The 25,761-nt window shown below is 37.3% G+C and overlaps 1 protein-coding gene across 7 annotated transcripts in view; it reads left to right on the top strand.

Annotated features, from left to right (window-relative positions):
• LOC114312116 (clathrin interactor EPSIN 2) overlaps nucleotides 1–25,761 on the top strand; it is a 30,285-nt gene that overhangs the window by 796 nt on the left and 3,728 nt on the right. Inside the window, exons 2-13 of one of the 7 annotated variants that reach the window (XM_082878149.1) lie at nucleotides 422–523; nucleotides 738–789; nucleotides 6,249–6,328; nucleotides 6,411–6,489; nucleotides 6,883–6,966; nucleotides 7,056–7,201; nucleotides 8,023–8,394; nucleotides 8,764–8,808; nucleotides 8,924–9,031; nucleotides 9,117–9,265; nucleotides 9,296–9,349; nucleotides 23,062–23,237. In XM_082878149.1, the coding sequence (XP_082734275.1) occupies nucleotides 489–523; nucleotides 738–789; nucleotides 6,249–6,328; nucleotides 6,411–6,489; nucleotides 6,883–6,966; nucleotides 7,056–7,201; nucleotides 8,023–8,394; nucleotides 8,764–8,808; nucleotides 8,924–9,031; nucleotides 9,117–9,265; nucleotides 9,296–9,349; nucleotides 23,062–23,237 (1,380 nt within the window). In that variant the 5' untranslated portion in view covers nucleotides 422–488. Of the gene's footprint in view, nucleotides 1–421; nucleotides 524–737; nucleotides 790–6,248; nucleotides 6,329–6,410; nucleotides 6,490–6,882; nucleotides 6,967–7,055; nucleotides 7,202–8,022; nucleotides 8,395–8,763; nucleotides 8,809–8,923; nucleotides 9,032–9,116; nucleotides 9,350–23,061; nucleotides 23,238–25,761 lie in introns of all 7 variants that reach the window. The other 6 variants (XM_028258302.2, XM_028258300.2, XM_082878148.1 and 3 more) reach the window with 6 other exon arrangements.

Genomic DNA, 25,761 nt, shown 5'->3' with positions numbered 1-25,761 from the left:
TGCCATTTCATTGGATTTTGATGGGCTGGAATAGGTTGCTTTATACTGGAAAGATTGAATTTTTGCATATCATTTTTGAAAGTTTGCTAGTGTCTACTGGTTGTGTGAATGTAGCTGCAAATTGGGAATTTTTGTAGTGATTTTCATTTTTACTGGAAAAGAGATTCTTATGATGATGTTTGCCAGTTTGTATGGTGTAGAATTCAAGTATTATATAATTTCAATGTTGCAATGGCAATAGAATTAGGTGCCCCAAATCCCAGTTTGAAATCCTCAATTCTGTTACATAGTTCTCAATATATTATATTATTGCACTTGTTCTGTGCTGTTACACCATAATGTGATTGCTACCAGATGTCCTTTGTTTTTGGTTGTTCACCGGAAGTGCCTCATAATTGTTATGGATGGTCATTTCTTTCAGCAGGACGCAAAGAAAATTTGAAGTCTCCCTGTTGAAGTGAATTTTTGCATAGTAGAATAAAGCTGCAATGAAGAAGGCCTTTGATCAAACAGTTCGGGACATGTAGGTTTTCTTGGTTTTTGGAAGCTTTTTGCGGAAGTAATCATTATGGATTGCTTAGGAAAGTTTATTATTATTTTGTGATCGATTTTATGATTGTATACATAGTAAATACATGATTGTTTGGGTTTATTGCTTTAAGGATTATCTCATGTTTCGGTCAGTCTGTAACAACCTCCCCAACTCATGGTGTTCTATTATTTCTGTTTTCTTGCAGTAAGAGGGAGGTGAATAAGAAAGTTCTTAAAGTTCCTGGAGTAGAACAGAAGGTAACTTTCTGTATTTATGGTTTTGTTTTTTTTTTATTGGGATGCTTAGCAGTATAGGTGCATGCACACACACACACTAAAACATTATTCAGTAATAATCTAGTAGATGTAAAAAGGGGACTCCAGTGTTGGTACTTGTGAGTCATGGGTGCTGGGATGAGATGAGTAATACCGAATAATCTAGGAATTATGAAGCACGGGTGCGGGTACGGATATTGGTACGGGTATGTTACCGATACGCCGATACGGCAAGACATAAAAAAATAGGATACAGGTATGACTGGGGTACGCCAATAATTTTTTTAATTTTTTAATTTTTAGTTTGAGATTCAATCTACAAATTAAAGTTTAATACCAAAACTAAAAGAAAAAATCACAAAACCAAAAGAGAAATCATAATTCAACAATACCAATACTAAAGCAAAGTTTATAAGCTGTTTTAATGTCATAGGAGAAATTACAAAATAAAGTTTCATTCCAAAAGTAAGCTAAGTAAAGCAAAGCAAATTTGAAAACTTAAAATTTTAATTTTCACTTACATCAACTTCATCATTAAATAATACATCTTTCATCTCTGACACATTAAGTGAAGGATTTGTAATTTCAAGTAAATTAAAATTCTCTAATAAATTAAAAGTATCTCCACCAATGTCTCATAGCTTGGTGTACCCTCAATGTACCCATCTCATATCCATGAAGTATCCAACTGCCAAAGAATGCATAAGAAGTACTTGGTATGCATTTCGAGTATCCGGTATGCATGCAGCCCTATCGGTACGAGTACCATACCTGGTAAGTATTCGGTACGAGTACGGCAAAATTTTTGGAGTACCCGTGCTTAATAGTCTAGGAAAGACATGCATCTTTGCAAAACATTTCCCCAGAGGGATAACTTTGGGGTAGACGAAAAACATTACTGGACTTGAGCTCTTTAATTTTTTTCCCCAAATACAATTGAAGACGGGGCACTGGTTTATATGTGTCGGATTCGAATCATGTGTTACTGTGGCTTTGTGCTTGGTGCATAACTATCTTTTGTGGATAATAGTCATTTATAAACCTATTAGCTGCACATAGTGTAATGCACAATATGATAACTTTGAGAAAAGCTAGTAGGTGTACCATTCAGCTTTCATAGTATGCACTATCTAGACAAGATGCTCTGATTCTAACTGCAGTTATCTGGTTTGTAGCTATAGAAATCAAGCATCACCGGTTATTTTATGTGGAATTATGGCTTTTATCTAACCCCAGCTGTGATATTGTGCTTCAATAATTAATAGGAGTGAATAAAAATTGGAAGACACCAAATGAGTTTTATGTGCTGTCATGCATTGAACCCTACTCTGGACTTGAGCTGTAGCCACTGGCCGTCAATGTTAATGGTGAGCGGTGCATTGCAATGCCATTGAGGAACAAAATTTTGTTTTGTTTTCTCTGAAATGGCAGAAATGTTATGTTTAGCTGGGAATTTCACCTTTTTAATTGAAACACACCAAAACCATTGAAATATACATAAACACACATATATCCCAAGTGTCTTATGAATATTGTTTTCGTTGTCGTAAAATATTTTGTTATCAAGCAAAGAAAAACATATGAAAGTAAAGAGAACATCTTGGATTTTTTAGAAATTTGAGAAAGTAGAATGAGAAGATGAGAGAAATAGAGGAGTATGATTCACTCAGTAGTCGAGAGGATGACTAAAAATTAGATTCTTTTGCATTAAATGCTTTTCTTTTTCTTCCTTGTTTCTCTTAAAAACTAGATTTATTGTTTGGTATCTCGAGTTTCATTCTCTAATCCTAACAAATTATTCACTTTGCTTGGTTAACATTTTCTAAAAACACTTTTCAGAAATTCTTCTTTTTTATTTTCTGTGTTTTTTTGTTTTTACTGAATTTTTTTTAATATTTTAAGCATTTTTTTTTTAAAATTTTTAGACACACCTAACATAAATATACCTAAAAAGTAAAAAAATTGTGAAAAAAACCTTTTAAAAATTCACTAAATACCAAAAATACAAAAAAATACGAGAATTCAATACATTTTTTGTATTTTTATGTATTTATTAATTTTTTAAAATATTTTTTCACAAATTTTTTACTTTATAGATACATGTAAGTAAGGTGCATCTAAAAAGTAATTTTTTTTTAAAAATGTTCACTAAAAACAAAAAAATACGAAAAACCGAAAAACCAAAAAACTCAGTTTTCAAAAAACTTAATCCAAAAAACCCAAACCAAACACTGATTATTTTTTTTTTGTTTATTGGTAATTTTATCATTTTTTATGTTCCACTTTTTGAAAATGGTTTAATACTTATTTTGCCTTTGACTAACCTTCCAGCTTTTGTTTAATAAAGGTGACTCTCTTCCACCTTAAATCCTATTTGAAGTTGTTAGTTATTTTGTTGATCAATAGAAAGATATTTATTAAAACAAAAAAGGGACCAAGGGCTGCCCAACCTGTATACAAAAAAGATCAAACCACACTATATAGAAACTCTTACACCAGCATCTCTACAAAATCCAAAAATTGATTCGATGATGGATTAACCCTCCTGGAAAATTGACTATACATTAAAGAAAAAAAGAGGCTCTTAATTTTCAAAATTCATAGCATCTCTCGCAAAAGCTCTTCTGTTGTGTGCACCCTAAATCAACCACATAATCGCTAGATGGATAATCCTTCAAGCCTTTTTTTGTCCTTTGACCACACTAGCTCCTCCCCATGCCTCGAAAGCTCTCGTTATGAAAAGGCCTAGACAAACATCAAACAAAGAAAGGGCCAAAGATCGAAGCTCCCAAACTACCTCACAATGAATGAGCAAATCGTTCATAGTCTCCTTATCATGCATGCACATACAAAAACAATTACATGCATCTTTTTATTACTTTTATTATTATTACTTTTGATTAGTTTCCATAGCTAGTTTGGTTATGATATTATGCACTTTTAGATCATCAACACTTGTATTAGATAACAACTATGAAGCATAGATATGGATATTGATTTGGTACGAGTCTGTTGATGGAATCTCAATACAACAAATAAAAAAAATTTGGGTATGGCCAGGGTATGTCCATGAAAATATATTTTATAATTTGTTGTAATGCATGATATCTAATAGTTAGAAAATCAAATGCAAAAAGTAGTTAAAGAAGGTACAAATTAGAGAAGAAGAGGCCTGTTAGATGGAGTTGGAAAGGAGAGGAGGCTTATCGAAAGGCGTCGAAGATTTGTGAGACTCTGAGGGGAGTGAGAAAAGAGATGAGATTTGATTCCGATCGAAAGAGAGATGGCTGCTGAAAAAATGAAACCATAGAAGAAGATGAAGATAGGGCGAGTTGGAGTAGGGCGCAGTGATATGCTCCAAGCAGGTCGAGGCGAGACACAGAACAGAAGGTGCACGATAGGCACTGAGGTGCGCGCCTGGGGATGAGGCGCAAGGCAAGGGCCTTATGGGCTTTATGTTGCTTTTTACTCCAGCACTTGATTTAAGTGATTTATTGTGTGCATACCCATAGGGGATTACAACCTTTTAATATAAAATGAACCAATGCGTGAAAAGAGATCAGAAAAGTGATAAAAAAACATAGCAATTAAAATAAGAGATTGACAAACGTGGAAGAGGGAACAATGTGGTCTTCTTCATCAATGATTAACGTCATCTTCTTCTGGTTCTTCTCTTCTCTTCTCTGCTCTTCTCTTCTCTCTTATCTTTTTTCTTCTTTTCCTTCTTCTTTGTTGGTTCTCTGTTTCTTTTTTTTCTCTCTTGCTTTCTTTTGCTGGTCCAACCATAGTTTTTCTTCTTCTTCTTCTTCTTCTTTCTTCTTCTTTTCTACTCCAACCCTTCTTCTTCTTTTTAGAAGTTTGAATGTCACGTTTAAGGATTATTTGAAATGTTGAATGTTTATCTTTCGATTTTTTAGTTGGTGAAACTTGCTTTGTGATTTTCAGAATTCTATATATATTTGTTTATGTTGAAAACTTTGCCTATGTTAAAATTTTGCTTATCTTTTACAACTTGCTCCTCGCTTTGGTGAGGCGCACGCCTCTCCTCGCGCCTTGTGCTTGGGCTATAAGAGACCTTATATCCTCAGTGCGACTAGAGCTTTTTAAAACACTGTATCAAAAGGCAAAGGCGATTGTGGAGGCATCAACATTGAAGTCGACAGGATTTGTGAGTGTGAGACAGAGAGAGGCATATGGCTTTTCTATGAACCAAGAGAGATTTAGAGAGAGAGAAGAGTGAACCCTAAACTTAAATTTTGATTTGGGACATTTGCAAAGACCATTTATTTTTGGAGTTTATAAAAATAGACAATATACTTATTCCGATACCCATACATTTTTTCAAAAATTACATTTTAGCCTTGATATAAAATTACCCTATGAGAAACCCATGTTGTAACCGAGTCATACCCAAAAATAAAAAAATTAACAAAATGAATATGTATTTTGGTACGCGTGTAGTCTTATTGGATATGTACTTGGTACTTGTAGGACATTATTTGTGAAGTATCTATGCTTTATAGGATAACAATGATTTCATGTACGACTTGAGTAACTTTTGGTTTTCATTATCTTAGTTTGATAGTTGTGCCCTTTATTTGAATGGTTATACACCATGTTTTATTGACAGTTAATGTGTTGTAGGTGCAAGTATATGTCCAAGTGTCTAATTCATCTATGTCTCAATTCTAATGGCACGTGGAGAGAGTTCACGTTTCTTAACGTTCTTTTTTTATTTTCTTGGGTAAATTGGTATGCTCATGTCATGTAGAGTATTAAGCTTGACACCACACTCATTTGAAGTAGGATATTACAAATTAACATATTCAAGGGATCTTGAGTGCATTTTATAGTATATGTGAATTTTCAGACGTGCATGTCCAATTAGACATGTATTTCATATTCTTGTCCGAGAAAAGTTCGTCCGACAAGGTTACGCCACCCATTTAGAGTAGTCAATGTTGCATGGGATGGGACATGTAGACGTCAATCATCTTCCGTCTGTCAATTATTTAGCTTATTTGTACATTCACACAGGTTTTAGTATGGGGATTCAAATGTTTCCATTGTGCTTTAAAATGTTCTTTTGCCATCCCTGTGCGATTCCTAGAATTTCCAAAATATTCAGTTTTTGAATGGTCGAAAATACAAGGCCAAGGGGTTGGCTTAGTGGATGAGGAGCTCCCTTATTGTGTGTGATGCTTGGGTTCAAGTCTTGCAAAAAAAAAAAAAATACAAAAAGAAAAGAAAAAGCAAAAGAAAATGAAATCTGCATGTTTTAAATGACTACTTTGGTCTGCAGGCTGATTATATTTTGAAATATTTGACGATTAGAGGGATGGTCTCAAAATGCAATGACAGATTATCTATTAAGATCTTCTAGTATGTAATTATTTTTTACTGATGAAAAACTAAGTACCTTTGCTTCTATTCTATTTCAGGTTCTTGATGCTACTAGCAATGAGCCTTGGGGTCCTCATGGATCTCTTCTTGCTGATATTGCGCAGGCTACTAGAAACTAGTAAGATTAAGTAATTCTTTTGTGAAGTACCTTATGATTTTTATTTTGCTCCGAAGGGATTTATTCTTGTTCATCCATGCAGTAATGAGTACCAGATTATCATGGTGGTAATCTGGAAGCGTATAAATGATACTGGCAAGAATTGGCGGCATGTCTACAAGGTCTGCAATTTTTTGTTATTGTCAGTTGCCTTTTTTTCCTTCTTTCCTTTTCATTTCTTTCTTTTTGAATTATTTTGTTATTCCTGCAAGTTTCCAGTGGTTTTTTGAAGCTGTTATTGTACTCTCTCTGTCTCTCACACACACACACTCAGACACCCACAGCTACACCCCCACCCACCCAACCCATGTACACATTCAGAGCCCTTTGTTCCAGGTGATACAAAATTTTGAAATCATCTTCTTAATGGATATCCTTCTAAATTATATTGCTTTGTCCTACACTTCGTGCCAAGCCTTTATTTTCATTTCAAGTGTATATCTATCTCATGTCCTGTTTTCTTTTTGTAATTCTGCTGAAGCAATGTAGCTGACAAATGCGTTATCTTGTTTCAGGCTTTGACTGTTTTGGAATATTTGGTTGCCCATGGGTCAGATCGTGTCATAGATGAAATCAAGGAACATTCATATCAAATATCGGTAACTGTCAGTTCCTTAAAGCTATTTGGCACCTACACTTTTAATGATTTTTTTCCCCTGCTAATGAGAATGTTGTTATCATGTGATAGACATTGTCCGATTTTCAATATATTGATTCCGGTGGAAGGGACCAGGGAAGCAACGTTAGAAAGAAATCTCAGAGTCTTGTGGTTCTTGCGAATGATAAAGAGAGAATACAAGAAGTGCGACAGAAGGCTGCTGCTAACAGGGACAAGTGAGTCGGCTCCCCAGGGTTGTTAGCTAAAATATTTTCAGGATTATAAATTGTAACTTCGATGGTTTTGCAAATATGCTCAAATTATTGCTGGATCCTTCCAATTTTCATCATCAAGCATCAACAATGCATTTCTTATCTCAGATTCACAACCAGTTGGACTTCAATTGTGAATTTGTGATTCTTGTTTAGCCTTCAGTTTACCAAGAAGCTACTTTGCCATGATGTATGATCATCTCAGAGCCTGATGTGATGCTTCTTTTTCTGTTTCATAGTTTCAAGACACAGTACATCACACTTAAATTGTTGCCTTTGGTTTCTTTCTGCTTGTTGAAAGTGATATCATCCCATAAAGGACGGAAATACTATTTTCTATCTATAGGTTATGAAAATTTTCCAGAAAGTTCCTAATCTTGGCAACATTCTAATTTTGCTACATTTCCGTGTGTCAAATGTTCTCCTTATGGCTGTGTATATCTAAATATGATTCACAGTTTTACAAATATTAACTGTTGCTGGTGCTATCTATTGATGGCATCCTGAAGTTATCATCCTTGTTTATGAGAAGGAAGTGGTAGTCCCCCCCCTCCTAAACAAGGAAAAAAAAAAAATATGAAGAAAACCGTTTGTCTTTCTTTTTTAGGAGGATAGCAACATTGTTTTCTGTGCTTTCTTGAACATCTAGTAAGTTGTAGTTTTTTTTTCATGGCATGTTTTTCTGCTGCTTCTTTTAGATATGAGAAAACTATTAATTGAACAATTTTTTGCCTTCGCATGAAATCTTTCATGGAAGATGTTTTTGACCAGGCTTTGTGACTCAGGTTTCACAACGCATCAATGGGTGGTATGCATAGGCATGGATCATATTCGAGTACAGGAGGATATGATGATGACCACTGCGGAAGCAGAGATGATGACCGCTACGGAAGCAGAGATGATGACCGGAATGGTCATGGGAGAGAAAGAGAATATAGGGATGATGATCGTTATGGTAGGTATGGGGACTCATATGGTCGTGATGGAGAACGCCATAGTAGAGATTCTGATGAACGCTATGGCAGAGATGGTTATAGGGATGATGATTCCCGGGGAAGAAGTCGAAGCATTGATGACTCTCAGTATGGCTCGAGAAGTAGGAGTGCTAACAGAGAGAGGGACTGTACTTATGGAGATGATGGTCAATATTCAGCTAGGTATGGGAATTTTTATATCTTGCTATGGTTTTATTTATTTTACTGGTTAAATTTAGTTATTTATTTGTCATCAAGAATCTAAAGCATGTTCTCCGATTTGTTTAATATTTTGAGAGAGAATTTATTAAAATAGAAATGGAATTAAAAGTATGCAGTAGGTTGCTCATGAAAGACAGGGCTGTAAAAACAAGGAACCAAATATAATGTAGTTTGGCACTTTGTTGAACTCTGCATATCAGAAAGACTGTTTAAACTAGTACAATGCTTGTCCAGAAAGTTTATATCCTTTTTTTGTGTGAAGCATGTTGGTGATGCCATAAATAGGACCTCGATTCTAGAAACCATTTTAACTTGAGCCGTTTCTTATAGCAGAGGCAGTGGTGCTAAGGCTGATGATCATTCTCAAGAAGGAAGGTATTATAGTGAGCCTGTCTTAAAACATTGGCGTTTGTAGATAATTTAGGCCAATGTTTTTAACAAATTTGAGAACTATCTATCTATTCACAATTGTTTGTCTTCATTGTACCAGTTTTTCAGGCAGGCCGCTTGAACGGAAATATTCTGAACAAAATCTTGGTGCCCCTCCTAGTTATGAAGAGGCTGTGAGTGAGGCTCGTAGCCCTGTTCAGGGTGAAAGGTAATAATTTTGCAGCATGGATGTGCGTTGAACCTTGCTTAGTATATTTTGAAGTAGAATTAACCTTACTTTATTATCATCTAAGGGTCGGAGAAACTCCAGCTGCATCTGCTCCCAAAACATCTGTTCCTCCTGTAACCGCTAGTCCCCAAGCAATCCCTGTACCCGACATGTCTGCTTCTTCGGCTCATGCTCTGGATCCTGCTTCCCCTCCTGCTCCTGCTCCTGCTCCTGCTCCTGCTTCTCCTCCTGCTCCTGCTCCTGTAAACCAGCAAGTTAATGGCTTTGACGAATTTGATCCACGCGGTTCATTTTCAGGTACATAACTTTTTGTATAGTGATGCTAATTGTCCCATCTTGCTGTCTCTATTAACAACCCTACCTCATTAGTTTTGCATAATTCAGAGTTTGTTCTACTAGTTGGATTTCAGATTCTATCAATTTTGTTTTGAGTTTACTCTTCTGCATACTCTAATTATCGTTGAAATATGTTAAATCTTTTTTTCTGTATGTCTCTAGTTGCTTCCATTGATTTTATTTGCTGATACCTGCTGCCACATCAGAATGAGGAGTGTATGCAAATGCATATATTATGGATATGCTTCACGGTGTCTATCCATTATATCACTATCATGTTCTGGGCTCTCTTGGTGTTCATACATATGCCTAGCCTAGGCAACTTGTAATTGGTGTGGATATGGTGAGATTCACTAAGGTGTCTAACAAACATCTTAATGGACATAGGCACAATCTGTTGGTGACCTGGATGCTGTCCTAATGTGCTTGTGTTGATATCACTTTTATCTAATATAGATAGATTAGAAAAATGATGAAATGGAAAATGCATCTTTTATTGTTGTCAAGTAGCTTGCACGCTGCAAAAGATGTTTAAGGTCAGTTTTTGTAAATGCATGCATATTTGCATGCGTGTGTGACTATAACGAGTATCTTATTTTTATAAGAAAATTTGTATCAACAAAAATCCCTGTGAAAAATCCAGGGCCAAAAAGTTGTATATTCAATGGCATGTACAAATCTCTTATAAACTGCACAAAAGACAACTGAGAAAGGACTGTCCTCTCTCAATCAAAAAATAGAGAAAGGAGCAGAAACTGTTTCAGAACACAAATAGGTAACTCAACCTCTTTGAACATGTCCTATTGCATTCCCTCCAAATTGTTTGCAAAATACCCAATGTTGCAGTCTGCCACGCCTTTCTTTCAGCCTTAATAGGACAACAAGAACTCTAACTAGTCAGCAGCTTGCTTACTGAAGATGGCATCAGCATTCAGCCACACCACACCACACCACATCAAAAACTGCACATATGAAGCTCTATAGATCACCAGCCATTGGGGAATGCAAAGGAAGGTGGTGGACACCCTCCTACACCTGTTTGCATATACAAAACCTGTAAATAATCACCTTATGCTTCTTCCCAAGGCTGTCAATAGTCAAGATGACTTTGTTAGCAGTTGTCCAAAATGGGAACCACAAGAGGGGGGAGGGGGGGGGGGGGGGGAGGGTACCACATTGGGTAGAAGACGATCCAAAAAGCGAAGGCTCACCCACCTGAAGGAGCTTTGGAAGCTTATCTTATTAAAAGCAAAGAAAACAACTTTGGGAGAAGCTCTATTTCTCTAAATGCCCCTCCAAGTCCCAAAGAGATCACTATAACGTAACAGATCATGGTAAAAGGAGCAGACTGAGAGCACCCAGCTTTTGAAAACCCTCCAAGCCATACAATCGGTGTCTCCTTGATGAATGATAGAATTATAAACCCCAAAGAAAGCCCCATTAACAATCTTGCAATGCGTTACAAAATCAAGGATTCCACACCATGCCACAATTAGAGAGTTGCAACTAGTCCTTAACATCTGAATTAGTGTCATGAGCCAAGCAAAGGAAATTTGGAAAACCTCCCTAAGAATTCTATGATCACACCATGGATCAAGCCAAAACATCACGCTCCCCTCGTCACCCATTTTGAAAATAATTATTTTGGAAAACTCATCCCATACCACGATAAGGCCCAGTTGGCCACTAACACTGCCAATGGACTAATTACCTCAGTGTCTCCCATTCTACCGCTTTACCATCTTCCTTTATAATCTCTTGTCCTCCAAACTGAACTTCCAAGCCACTTACCCGATAGATTTTTGTTGAACACCTCCAATTTGTGCACCTCTTTGCAAAATGGATAATTAGACTTATTCTAATACACTATTTGATTTTTAAAATCCTCTAGACCACCCCAAAGAAAGTCCCTATGCAACCTTTCTAATCTCATTGTAATTGAGCACGAAATAATAATGGACTTAAAGATACGTGGGTAAGGTTGAGATAGTATCTATGAAGTACGGACACCTCTCCGGTGGTTACGTATGAGTGTTCGACACGTGTTGGACATGGACACGCGCCGGACATGTTCTGGACACGTGTTGGACATGCTAGAAAGAGTCGGGCATGTTGGGACACTTGGGACACGCTACGGACATGCTGCAGACATGTAGGGACATGTTGAGGACAAGCTGACGATACGTTAAGGACTAAATGAGGACTATTTTTTAAAAAAATTAAAATTTTTAATTTTTTTACTAAAATAACATACGTAAGTTGATAAATTTGATAAAATTAAATATTTGACATAAAATACATATTAAACATTTAAAAATATGGCATACAATAAATATATAAAATTATATTTTTTGCACGTGTCCCCAAAGTGTCGTGTCCTATGCTTTTTTGAAAATTTACGTGTTCGTGTTGTGTCGTGTCACGTGTTCGTGTCCTTGTTTCTTAGGTCCGGGTCTTTAAAAAAAAAAAAAAAAAAAAACTAGGACGCGTTTTGAAGAGTTTCGGACACGTGTTGGGGAAGTGTCCAAAGAGTGTCGGTGGTGTCTAACATGGACACGACACAGATACGTTACCTTTTTAAAAATGTCTGTGCATCTTAGGTTTCAGAACATCTCAGGCTAGGCGATATAAAACAGGCCTCATAAAGGCACATGAAGTGGCGCTTTGGGCTTAAGCTCAAGGTGCACGACTTGTGTGCTTTTAAAATATTTGTTTATTACAATTACGATTGCACTTAATCTCATTATTTTTTTCTTACATGTTGCTGCAAGGGATTAAACCCTTAAACATACATTGCAACCCAACACTTTTTGAGCCCAAATTATACAAAAATGTTGGTTGGATAGATCTTTTTCTTCGACCAAACTAACAGTTGTCCTTATTCTTTTTCATCATTCCCTTCTTCTCATTTTGTTTTTTTTTTTTTTTTGAAAATCAACAAGAAGTTTTATTTTGTAAAGCATTTTGATTTTGTCCCTATTTTCAAATGTTTACGATTTATGAGTTAGATGATTGTGTGTGTGCACCCTTAAATTATTTGTTTATGATAAGATATTGGTGTTTATGTTTTAAAATATTTAATGTTACATTTTATTTATGTTGAAACTTTATTTTCTTATATTTTTTTATAGGTTTTTTTTATCATCAACATGAGCCTCACTTTGATGAAACCTGTGCCTCGCCTTGCGCCTAGGCCCTAGGAAACCTTGGCATTTTAGTGCACCTATCACCTTTAATAACACTGTTCCATGTCAAAGGAAATGTAATTTCAGATTTGTTTCTATATGTGATAAGTCTAGGTATAAGCATTTGTTAGTCTAGTACCATAACCCTATAGGACTCTAATAAGTGGCTGAATCTTGCTAATTGAATATTTAAATTCGTTAAAAAGGCGAGTATTGGGGTTTGATGAGTACTTTGACAATTGAATTTTCAATTCATTCAATAGATAACCTTGATACTTAGTTTTGGGTTGTTCGTTGTAGATCAATACTAAATTTCAGAAGGCATTATGTGATACAATTGTTTTGACTTATACTCTTTGGATTTTCCCCTTCTTGAGGAAAATTGATTGACTTGCAAAGTATCAGTTGGCGTCTCTAGATTTAATTATGGGACCTTGTTGAGACATTAATACTCAGCCAACTAACTTGGGTTGCTTTTGGCTTGGGGCCATTTTCAACTTGAAATCAATTTAATCATCAGTTTTATGCATAAAAAATATGAAAACCTTATCCTACTTGGTGGTTTTTTTTTGATCGACAACAAAAATGATTTTATTGATAAGACAAAAGGAAGAAATGAGGATAAGGCATCTTCTACAAGTGAAAGCAAATAAAGTAGAAGCAAAAGTACAAAACTGAAAACAAAAGTCAACCCAAAAAAAACATTGTACGTCACACACCGACAGCTAACAAAAACTGAGTAATCCCCCTAAAGATAGGAGTCACCAAAGCCCAAAATGAAGATAAATGCCAAATTTTTTCCCATAAAAAATTCACATTCCGAGCTTTATCTTTGAAAACCCACGCATTCCTTTCCTACTTGGTTGTAAGTGGTCCTTTGTTTTGATAGCCTATTTGTTTTTTTTTTTTTGGGTGGTTTTGAATGAGTAGTTTGAAAATATTCGTCGTTTTATGTTCTTGAGAAACGATTTTTGAAAAATTGAAAACGGCTTTTTAATGTTTTCCAAAAGGGGGTTGTTTTAAAAAATAGTTCACCAAATAAATTGAAAACAGAAAACATTTAAAGCTTTGATTGATATATTTTTAGAGTTATGCATATAATAGTTATGCTTGATTAAAGTAGGGTAAACAAAACGAAAGAAACCGATTGGTACGACCAAATTGGTCAAAATTGGTCTGTTTTGGTTGTTTTTGAATGATATTCAGTTTGATAAGTGTTTTTACTTGAAAGAATTCAATTTCCAATTCCATGCTGGTTCTCTAAACACAAGAAACTGATTTTGATTAAATTTGACTGATTTGATGATTTTTATTTGGTTGAAAATTTTGTTGTTTGTTGAATTCTGTTAAGCATTTTTGTAAAAAGTTACTGGGCTCGTCTTCTGATCTATTTTATGTTAAATTTTTTTGTATTTGTTAAACACTTGTGGAATTGGACTTGAATTTTGTAATAGACTTCTAGTGGGCTTGTTTTTTTGTTAAAAATTCAAGCCCAATAGTCCCCCTCCTTTTTTTTTTTCCCCTTGCAATAAACATTGCTCCAAACCAAATTGTGAAGGCTGAAAGACCCTAAACCGATGCAACCAAATTGACCCCAAGGCCAAGACAAAATGGTTTGGTTTGGTGGTTTCTACCAATTGGTCTTGTTTTGATCTATGAAGCATCCAAAAATTTTGTTGTACGAATATCAAGTACTTACTCGGTATGGGTACGCGTACTAGTACGACTGTACACATATTTGGTATGTGAAATATGTATCTAGTATATGAATGGTGGAGAATGTGGATTTGGAGGCGCTTGTTGTCATGCAATATGTCAGTCATTGTGAATGATAAGGCTGGGGATTCTTGTAGAGCATGTAGGGATCTAATGTAGGGTGATCCTTTATCACAATTTTTGTTTATTCTAGTTGCTGATGTGTTGGGTCGGATTATCGATATAGTTAGGGATAAGGGTGTCATTGAGGGTTTTGTGGTGGGAAGGGATAGGATTGGAGTCCATCATTTACAATTTGCGGATGATATTATATTTTTCTCATCAAATGAGGAAAGTAAGGTGGTGTAGACGTGCCCGAACGTCTCGGGAAAATCCCGTTTTGTTCATTAGCTGCTACAGTTCGGACTCAAAGTCACGGTTCTGAATCTAATCCTGCAAAGTGCAATGCAAGACCGATAAATCAGCAAAGAGGCCAAATCCGGCAAATCGTTTTGGAAAACTGATTTTTGTAAAGAAGTGCCAAGCATGGACTGCTTTGCCAGATACAGAGTCGTCACCTAAATGTTTTATTTTTGGAGAAATTTAGGAAACCTTGACTTGTTGCCTAAGGCCACGTGTCCGTCATCACCAAAGTTACCTCAGCTCGGGAACTTGGGTACGAGAGGGGAAGGTCATGCAATGAGCACCCCCGCTCGCCCGATCAAAGATCGGCCTTTACTAACATGATATCTTATTTTTGAAAACACATGCGTTCTTGTTCCGGTTATTAGCCTAGAATTACTATGTGATGCACACAACACACAATTATAGACTAGATAGCCTAAGTTGGAACAAAACATTTCATGTTTGTTTGAAAATGATTTGAAGGTGCTACTCGCAAGTAGGCTAAGACGTGGATTTGCCACCCTCGAGTGGGCTTAAGAAAACATGATTTTGCCACTCTCAAGTGGGCTTAAAACTCGCATTTCGACGAATTATTCCAATTCAAGTAATCCAACCTTCACCCACAGGCATTTAGGTAGTTTATATCACTTAAGCAGATAGCCTCATGGCAAGCATGCTATCATGGCAACACTCACACTCATGCAAGATGCTAAAGCATAAAAGCTTACCTAGTACTCCGAGCCAAAACAATAGCTAGTTAGAAATCATACATGATCCTAGCTATGTTAAGATGGCTAATGCAACACATGCAAAATGCAACTAAAAATAGGCTCGGCTATTTTAAAATGGCATATGAAATGCAACACTTGATAACATGTATTCAAGTAGGAATTGAAATACGATGCAGTTAATATGATGCGCCGAGCCCGGTGCATGCAATACAAATGGATGTATGCAAATATGCTATCATAAGTATGCTAATTGAAATATGACCTAGAACTAACCATCGAAAGGGAGAAAGACGTGGGGTTGGAAGACATTCACACACTTACGCACACTTATTACAAAATTCGTCCTCTCGACGGAGGGTCCGAATGAATAATACAGGCCAACTAATTAATTAACTACCCTAACTAATTAATTATTACAAAACTCTTAACTAATTAAACAAATTAATTAAGTTACAAAACAGACTAAGTATGAAATTAAAGGGGCTGCCATAGCTCCGCCTTGGAATGATGAATGATGCATGCTCGATCGGCTTCGCTCGGAAATCCGTTGCCATGCCTCTTGTTGCCTCTGTTTGCACTGTCTTGCACCTCTGAAAACCGTGAAAAACTCTGTGATGCTTCTGAACCACCTCATGGTCATGCTGAGAGGCCATCGGCCAAAAGATGAGGCTATCGGCCAGAGAACAATGTCCATTGGCCAAATTTTATGATATCGGCCAAATATTGTTAGCCGATCAGCACTGAAGATAGCCGATCGGCCATCTTTTCCTGCAGATTACTCCTTTTGCTGCAGCAGAGGACAAACAAGGGCATGGCAATATATTTGCAAGAAAATATTGTGCAATTACACCCCTTATCATGTTTGGAACTCAAAGGAGTGTAGTGTGCAACCCTCGGACCATCAATCACGCACTTCGATGCATGATGGCCAAAGAGGCCGAATTGCACAAATCAATATGGAATGAATGCACAAAAACACACAAATGCCTCGCACTCTATCATGATGGATCAAGAGTGTCGGCGACTGGGGATTGAGGTACATTTCATCACTTCAAGTATGAAATGTGCCTCGCCCCTCGTGTTTGGCTTAACACCCAAACCAAACACCATGCAATGCATGCAACATGGAGATGTTATGCAATGCAATATAAGCATACCAAATGCAATGTAACTCAAGCATGCAAAATGCAAGGCCACCTAAAAAAATGCAAACATGCAATGTAATAGGCATGCAGCAACAATACCAACAACAAGCATGCAACAACATGCAATGCAATAAGCATGCAACAACATACAAACCGCATGATCTATGGACTTATACTGAAAATGGATAGACCTCAGCCATACCAAAAACAGTGGGCCAAAATGCTATGGAAATGGAGCATGAAAGCATATACAAACAAGCATGCCAATTGGCCTATCACTTAGGCACAATGACACAACTCTCAAGAGTGCTCAAAGAGTGACAAAAGTGGAAGTGTAACAACACTATAAGCTTTGAAATCATGCATGGAATGATGCCAAATCAACCAAACAATGCAAGTATGGCACGCAAGGAAACTCAAAGCTTGGTGTTAGCATAGGTACTTGTACTAAGGCTATGCAAAACATGAAGCAAATGGCCTAAGCAAACCAAAACAGTCCTAAAGCATACCAAAGTGAGTCTAAAACATGCATGGACCAAAGCCAAAACAAGTCAACATGAAAGGCCTAAGGCATGATGCATGCAAGGCCAATAAAGAGGGTTACACTACACCTACCGGGACCAAGCATGGCATGACTTAACCAATAAAAATAAGAGCTATGGCATGTCAAAACAATACCAAAAATGGGCTAAAACCAAGTCAAAACATGCTAGAACAATAAGCTCACTCATTAGGCATGCAAGGCTATCAAAGAGGACTTACACTACAAGTGTAAGAAGCAAATGGGGGATACTATAACCAAACAAAAACAGAGCTATATCATGGCAAAATAAGACCAAATACACACTTAAATGGTGGCCCCGAAGTCCTAGATATGACGGCATGCACAATAACCCATTCTTGAGGCATTAAACACCAACTCTTCAAAGCATTGAAAAAGTGACAAATATGAAGGGATGGCAATGAAACATGCTCTGAAATTACATAACAAATGATGCCAAATCATTCAAATAGGTCAAGCAATGCATGCTAGTGAACTTGATGCACAAAGCTAACAAGCTAGGATGAACCATAGCTATACAAATCATGGCATGCATGACCAAAACAACAAAAATCAGAGCTTAAGCATGCTAAAACATGACCAAAAGCTTCTTAGAGTTAAGCCAAAATAATGCTAGAATGACATGTTAAAGCATGATACACATTGGGCTAATTCATGGAATTGCACTACAAGTGCATGGAGCAAGCAAAGGCCAACCAAACCAAACCTTAACAGAGGTATGACATGGCAAAACATCACCAAAAACATGCTGAAATAGAATCAAATCATGCTAGAAAGGTATGCTACTTCATGAAGCATATAAGACTAGTTTGTGAGAAATACACTACAAGTGTATAAACCATGCAAGGAGTGAGCCCACCAATCAAAATCAGAGTTATAACATGTCCTAAAAGTCGCAAAAACATGCTTGAAAAGAGCTAATACAAACCACAAAAGCATGCTACTTTGTAAGGCTAGCAAGGCTAGAAAAGAGGATTTACACTACAAGTGCAATAAGCATACAAGAGGTGACCAAGACAGCCAAAAACAGAGTTATGGCAGGTCTGATAAGTCACAAAAATGAGCCTAAACAAAGCCATAAAGAAGTAAAAACACATGTTCATTAGGTTGGCCATCAACACTAGCAAGCAAGACAAGAGGAGAGGGGACCACCCTCTCCTATTTGGGCCCTCAAAACAGGGTTTTTACCACTGAAAATCCTCTGGATTTCAGTGGTTTTGAGGCCAAAAAGAAGTTGTTTCAAAAGCTTAAGGAGTTGGCTCAAAAGGGTTTACAAGCCAAAGAGCATAGGGAGAGACAACCCCCTAACACAAAATAGGCCTAAACCATCACTTTTAGGACTGAAAAACAGAGTTTTCTTTAGTTCAAAACCAAGCCAAAAACAGTTTACAAAGGTGGTAAAACAAGCATGCAAAGCGAAGGTTTAAAGGGGCAAGTGTTTACCCTTGAAGAACCTTGAAGGACAGCAGCAAAACCAGCCAAAATCTGTGCCAAACAACCTTCAATCAGCCCAAAAATAGGTTCCAAGGGACCTCAAGCCAATGGTGATCAACTCTTCTTAAGGGTTGATGGGTTGAAGATGGTTGTATGCAAGCCTTCTAGCACAAATGCTCAAGAGAGGATTGTAGAGAGAGAGGTTCTAGTGTGAGAAGCTCCAAACCTTTTTCCAAAAATGTTCTCTAAATGTTCTAACCCTTGAAAATGAGATATAAGGCTTCATTATATAGCAAAATATCAAGTTTGGTCGAAAATATCTCAATTGGAAATATCTGATGCAGTGTATAACGCTGGAGAAGAAATATCTGTCAATTCTGGGCTTTCTAGACACTTTTGGCCGACCGGCCATTTTTTTTGGCCGATAAGGTTCACTTTTGGCCGACATATAGCTGCTGAGGTCAAATTGTGGCCGATGCACTTCCATAGAGGCCGATGGCAAAAATCAATTCTGGTCCCTGACTTGAAGAAAGCCTAACTCCTTCATCTGGACTCCTTTTCAGGTCATTCTTGAGCCTAAACTGTAGCTCCGGAAATTTTCTTTCCAATTATGCAAGCCTCACATCAAAATTACATGTGTGCTAAGAGATGTCCCTCTTTTAGTGAAGGCTGCTCAGTTTCGGTCCAACTGGAATGATGCCCAACTTCAGCCAATCATATCTCCCCCATCCAGACTCGGCTTTAAGAGATTCTTAAGTGAAAAATGAAGCCCTGGAAGTAAGATTTCCAACGGTGGTGGCCTCATAGCTTAAATCCAAGTGTACAAATGGATATGCTTGATTTAACGAGGACCGCTTGACTCTCTCTCTTAACGGTTCATGGCCAACTCTTTCCTCAACTAGGTTTCTTCCCTCTTCTCCTCTTTTCTTCAACTCCAAACCCCTAAACAAGGTGTTTTGAAAGATTTTTCAAAGATTTCATCTCTCTTTCATTTATTTCCACTTTGTTCTCGCTCGGTTTACCGAAAAGCGCAACATTTAACAAAATGCGAGCCTCAGAGTATCGTAGAAACTTTATTTCAAAAACATTTTGAAAGAAAAGGTTTTAAGGTCTAAAAACCATTCAAAATAGCTCTGGTCCAAAATGGGGTGTAAGGTTAGAATTTGACTCTCTTCTTGCCGAAGAAATCGAACCTTTGCCCTGCACATCTTTCATCACCAAAGAAGCCATTAGTGGTGCCCAAGTCTTAAGGGCGGTAAAAAATGGGGTGTCTATAGGTGGGTAGTTTGCTAAAGATTCTGTGTCGGGCCTTAAGGTCAATCCTAGCAAGAGTGGTGTTGTGGGTATTAATCTGGGAGATAGCTATGTGCAAAGGGTGGCAGATATGTTGGGATGTTTCATTGAATCATTTCCTCTCAAATACTTGGGGCTTCCATTGGGCGGAGATCCTAGATTGACGTCCTTTTGGAAGCCTGTTCTTGTCAAAATTGGGAAAAGATTGGAGGGATGGAAGCGAGCTTTGTTGTCTAGGTGGGAAGATATGCTTTGGTATAGTCTGTATTAGGCTATGTTTCTATTTATTTCTTGTCCCTATTCAAAATTCTGGTTAGCATTGCGAGGAAAATTGAGAAATTAATGAGAGATTTTCTTTGGGAAGGGTGTGAAGAGAGTAAAAGGGTTCATTTGGTCAAGTGGGAGAATTGGGGCCTAGCTATAGGGAATATCATTGCTAGGAATATTGCTCTATTGGGCAAGTGGTTGTGGAGATTCTTTGTTGAAAGTGAATCGTTATGGTGTTCAGTTGTTAAAAGCAAGTATGGAGTTCATCCCAATGGTAGAGATTCTAACGTGGTTAATAGAGGTAATTGTCGTTCACCGTGGAAGTCCACTTCTCGCTTGTATCCACTTGTGTCTAACTTTCTTTCATTGAGAGTGGGGAATAGGGAGAGCATCCGTTTTTGGGAGGATGTTTGGTTAGGGGATATCTCGTTTGATGGAGCTTTTCCTCTTCTTTATCGGTTGGTTTGTTCTCGGAATGTTTCGGTAGCGTCGGTGGCATGTTCTTCTATGGCACCCATCTCTTGGAATTTTGATTTTCTTAAAAACTTAAATGATAGGGAGGCTACTGAGTTGGCATCTTTGTTGGTATTGCTTGATAGGGTTTCTCTTTCTTCCTCTCGTGACATTAGGGTCTGGAATCTTGTTTCTTCAGAGGTCTTTTCCTGTAAGTCTTTTTTTGATAAGCTTATTGATAATACCTCTGTTCCTTTGTTTCCTATTCATTAGAAAATTTGGAAAGCGGTCATCCTTTATAAAGTGAAGTTTTTCATGTAGTCTTTAGCTCAAAAGAGTGTCACAAACAATGATGTTTTCTAAAGAAGGCGGCCAAATCACTTTCTTTGCCCTCAATGGTGTGTGATGTGCAAGAGGAATTCGGAGGTAGCGGATCGTCTATTCCTTAATTGTGCAGTGGCTTTTGGATTATGGCAGCATCTTTTTAGCTTGTGCATTCAAATGATTCTTGTTGGGTTCAAAGGGTTTGGGAACATCAAAAGAGCCAAATCATTGTGGTAATGCATTGTGTTTGCTATTTTTTGGATTCTATGGTTGGAGAGAAATACAAGACTCTTTGATGGCAAGGAATCAAATGAAGAGGCTTTGTGGGATAGGGTGGAATATGTGGCTTCGTTTTGGGCATTTGTATTCCCTCCTTTTAATGGAGTCCCTTTGTTCTTGATCTATAGAGATTGGGCTGCTGTTTACCATCCCTAGTGTTAGGAGCTTTGTGCTTTTGTTTTGTTCTTTCTCCTCCTTTGTATGAGGACTTCTTGTCTCTTTTATTTTAATAAAATTTTGTTGATGCTAAAAAAAAAAAAATGTATATATATATATATGTATCTAGTACGTGAACAGCATGGGTACGGCTCAGGTATTTTGGATATGAGATGAGTATGTTTCAGGTACTTTTGTGGGTACATTGGGGCATAAATGTAATTTTTAAAATATTGGGGTATGATAACAAGGCTATTTTTTTTATATTTTAAATATAGGGTATTTTTGCAATTACAAAAAATATAAAAAGTACTTGTGTTTTTTATTTTTAGTTTTTTGACTTTATATTACCTTAAAAGTGGAATGGGATTGGGATCATAGTACACTACATTCTCTAAAATGTGGTATGATAGGGATAAACTTGTTTAAATTATATTATTAGAATTTAACATACTTCCAAGAGCAATTTTCGTTTAATAATTAGACATCCTATCAAATGTGGCTTTTCATTTTCTTTTTCAAATTAATCATGTTACAACACATTTCATTAAGCATTATGATTCATTTTTTCATGTTTTCTCATACTAGAACTCCACTCTCATTATGTTTTAGTTTATTATATATTATATATATATATATTCCTTCTGAAGTAGCTTTTAAAGTTATATTGAAAAATAATTTTGAGATCGTTTTAGAACACTAAATTCACCGTTTTGAAACGAAAGTTTGGAATGTGCATTCTAAAATATAAATTGCCAGGGTATTAGTGTTTTATGGTAACACTTTTTGACCATTGCAAAAATTTTTAAATTATTTTTTTGCATTTGATTTTTTAATTGCTATAGATCATGTACAACTACAAATTAGAAAAATATTTTTATGGACATACAAGACTGTATGCAAATCCTACTTTTTTTTAGGTTTTGCCGTATTGACCTACCCAGACTTGTGCTTCCTAGGTTTTGATTTGTGCAAAGGCAAAACCGACTAGTTTGGTTTGGTGGTCAATTTTCATTAATCCTCTACCGATCCGAACCGATTACACCCTTATTTTGAAGTATCCGATGGTATGAGATGGTTGTCACTTTTTTTTTTTGATGAAATGAATACCCTGATACCATTTTCTTGCCTTTGTTATATTTGCATTTATATAAGCTGCTTACAGAGCTCCAATTTGAAGTTAAGTATTTTACTTAAAATCTGGTGGATGGAATGGTAGCTTCGTGCTTCTTGACTGTTTAAGCCTTCTTGAGATTTTGTGCTAAGCTTCAGTTGACTGCTTTATGTCGATGTTTTTCTATTCACAAAAGTGGCCAAAGATAATGGCTAACTTATCTTGTCCAAGTTCTGTTAGTGTATTTATTACTGGTATTTTGTTTCATGTGTAGTTTCTTGTGGTGCATGTCAACGAAAGGATTATGATTATCATCATATTTTGTTCATGGTTATTTTGTGCAAAGCCAATTTTGTTTCATGTAGTTTCTTGTGGTGCATGTCAATGAAAGGATTATGATTATCACCATATTTTGTTCATGGTTATTTTGTGCAAAGCCAAACAACTTAACAATTTTTTGCAATCATCCCTCTGTGAATGAATATGTAACTGCTATGATTGGCAACATTTTGGCCTCGGCAGTTATTGTTGGAAAGGATGATGACAAAACTGAAAAGGGAGGGCTAGTCAATCTGCTATTTGCACAACTACTGTATGTGGAAACTCATATTTTGTTTCCTCTCTGAACAGCTGCCCCAACTACCTCAAATGGTGATGAATTTGACCTACTTGGCTCTTTATCAGAGTCATTTTCCTCCAATCCATTGGCCATCATGCCAAATACAGCTGAAGCTAATGCCCCAGCAGACTTCAGCTCTGCACCTACATTTGCAGCCACACCGTCAGCATCCACTGTCACAAATCAGGTATGTTTGATTTTATTAATATAGGAACCTCCTCTAAACTCTTTTTTTGTTGAATTGATTCATGAAGTAACACTAACATGCTAAATTGGCCTTGGAGCCTGTAGAAAATTTAATGTATAAAGAGAAATAGAGAATTGTATTATTGATGGATGTATAATGTTATATTACAATGATTCATGATTCCTATATATAGAAGAGGGTGAGTGTATAGTAGGTGAGGAGTAGGTGGAGAGTAGGTGAAGTAGGTGAGTGTGTAGTAGGTGGTAGTGGTAGGTGTGTAGTAGGTGAATTTTAACAGCCCCCCGCAAACTCAAGGGAGATAGGAACTAACCAACTTGAGTTTGGAGAGAGTTACAAAACAAGAAAATACATAAAAATAAAAGAGGATAGGAGACACTGTATGGTCGTGTCAGACCATTGGTGAAGACACTGGATGGTGGTGTCCTAACGTTGTAGAGGACACTGTATGGGGGTGTCATAACGTTGTAGAGGACACTGTATGGTGGTGTCATAACGATGTAGAAGACAATTTATGGGGTCATGTCGGACCGTTGTAGCAGACAATGTTGTGACAGTTGTTGTGACAGTTTACAGAGTCTTGCTGGACCCTTGTAGAAACTAACCGGAATCAATGTCGGGACAGTTTACAGAGTCTTGTCGGACCCATAAAGGAGCTAACCGGAATCAATGTCGGGACAGTTTACAGAGTCTTGTCGGACCCATGAAGGAGCTAACCGGAATTAATGTCGGGACAGTTTACAGAGTCTTGTCGGACCCATAAAGGAGCTAACCGGAAGTAATGTCGGGACAGTTTACAGAGTCTTGTCGGACCCTTAAAAAATACACTGTATGATGGTGTATATAGGCTGCCCAAATATATATATATATGGATATATATAGTGAGCCCTCAAAAGTCGCGCCCTCAAAAGGCGCGCCCACTTCATCAAAAGGCGTGCCTGACAGAAAGCGTCGAGCCATCAAAAGGTGAGCCGGAGACGCGGCGAGGCACGTGAGCGACAGAGTGGCGTGTCGGCCTCGGCTATTTAACCAAGGTTGAGGCGGAGGCTGTGCAAACTAGTCTGAAACCGCCGAAAATCCTTTGAAAAAACTCTTCCGTTTCTGAGAAAGAGATTCTGGAACACTCTGTTGCCATTCTGTAACCAACCTTTCTCTGAAACACTCAGCAACCCATAACATGGCCTCGTCTTCCCGTTCAGCTACCCAGAATATGGCCTCTTCGTCCCGTGGTCTGCTCACTCTTTTTCCCGACCTCAACGAGTCAACAAGAGAGATAACTGGTGCGGTGGCACTGGAACCTCAACCAAGCGCCCCGGAGTTTGCTCCGTTGAACTTTCCTATGCGGTCTGTGGAGCAAAAAATGGCGGTGCAAACTGATATTGAGGCCAATCAGTATACATTGAAGTCATGTGTGGAAACCATGACTGCGGTTACAAATTTGTCGCACCGGCTGCAGAGCAGGACAAATGAGGTGCAACAGTTAAACTCTCAGCTGGCTCTGCTCCAGCGCATGTATAAGGATGCGCGAGCAGAGATAAGTGTGCTAAAGGCTGAAAATAAGGAGCTGAAGCGGAAGGCCACCGTTATGTTCCGATTTGGAGGTCCGCCATATGCTGGAGTGGAGGAGCAGGGTGGAGTGATCGTGCCCAGTGGAGTGGGAAACACGGAGGCAACACTGTCAAGGACCGCCCAGGACGGAGGCAAGAAGAAAAGACCGGCGGAATAGGCGAAGAAGTGAGGTCGGTGGGTGGCCGTCGGCAGAAAAGAAAACAAATCTTTGGGTGTTTGTGTTTTTTTTTTTTTTTTTTTTTTTTTTTGTGTAAAATTGTGATCGGGGTTGATCCCTGAGATAAATAAAATATGGTTTGGTGTGCAAAGCTATATTTTTTTTGTTTTGTTTTGTGTTTTGTTTTTTTGTTTTTGTTTTTTTTTTGTTTTTTTTTTTTTTTTTTTTATTGTGAAAAATGGAACACAAAAAAAGATAAGATAAATAAATAAAAATTCTATTTTGTGGTGAGGGAGTCGGTGAGGGAGGTGCAAAAGGTGATTAAAAGAAATAAATAAATAAAGAGTGTGATGATGGATATGGGTATAGATGTAATAAAGGAATGAAAAGAAAGAAATAAATAAAGAAAGAAAAGAAGAAAAGAAAATGGGTTTGTGAGTCTGTGCAATATGTTATAATAAACATATATATATATAGATATATATTAAAATAAAAGAAAGTTGAGTGGGTTGATTTAAAAAAAGGATTGTGGGTTTGAAAGTGGAAAATAAAGAAAAGAAAAGAAAGGGGATCATGTGGTGAAAGAAAAAAGGAGCTGTGGGTTTAAAAAAGTAAAGTGAGAGAGAGGAATTTCGATGCAAGTTTTCTGACTCTTCTCAAAAACAACACAGCAGTGTTGACATCCTTGGGCACCACATCAAAGATGAGAGAGAGAGATGAGATGAATCTGTTTGGAACAGCCACAGCCATGTACTTCCCATGGCGATGGAACAGCCACAG

The sequence above is a fragment of the Camellia sinensis genome, chromosome 7 (genome assembly GCF_055761805.1).
Source record: "Camellia sinensis isolate YWXY chromosome 7, ASM5576180v1, whole genome shotgun sequence".
Classification (NCBI taxonomy): Eukaryota; Viridiplantae; Streptophyta; class Magnoliopsida; order Ericales; family Theaceae; genus Camellia; species Camellia sinensis.
The sequence above is the reverse complement of the archived record's forward strand: the minus strand, read 5'-3'. Positions and strand labels throughout refer to the sequence as shown.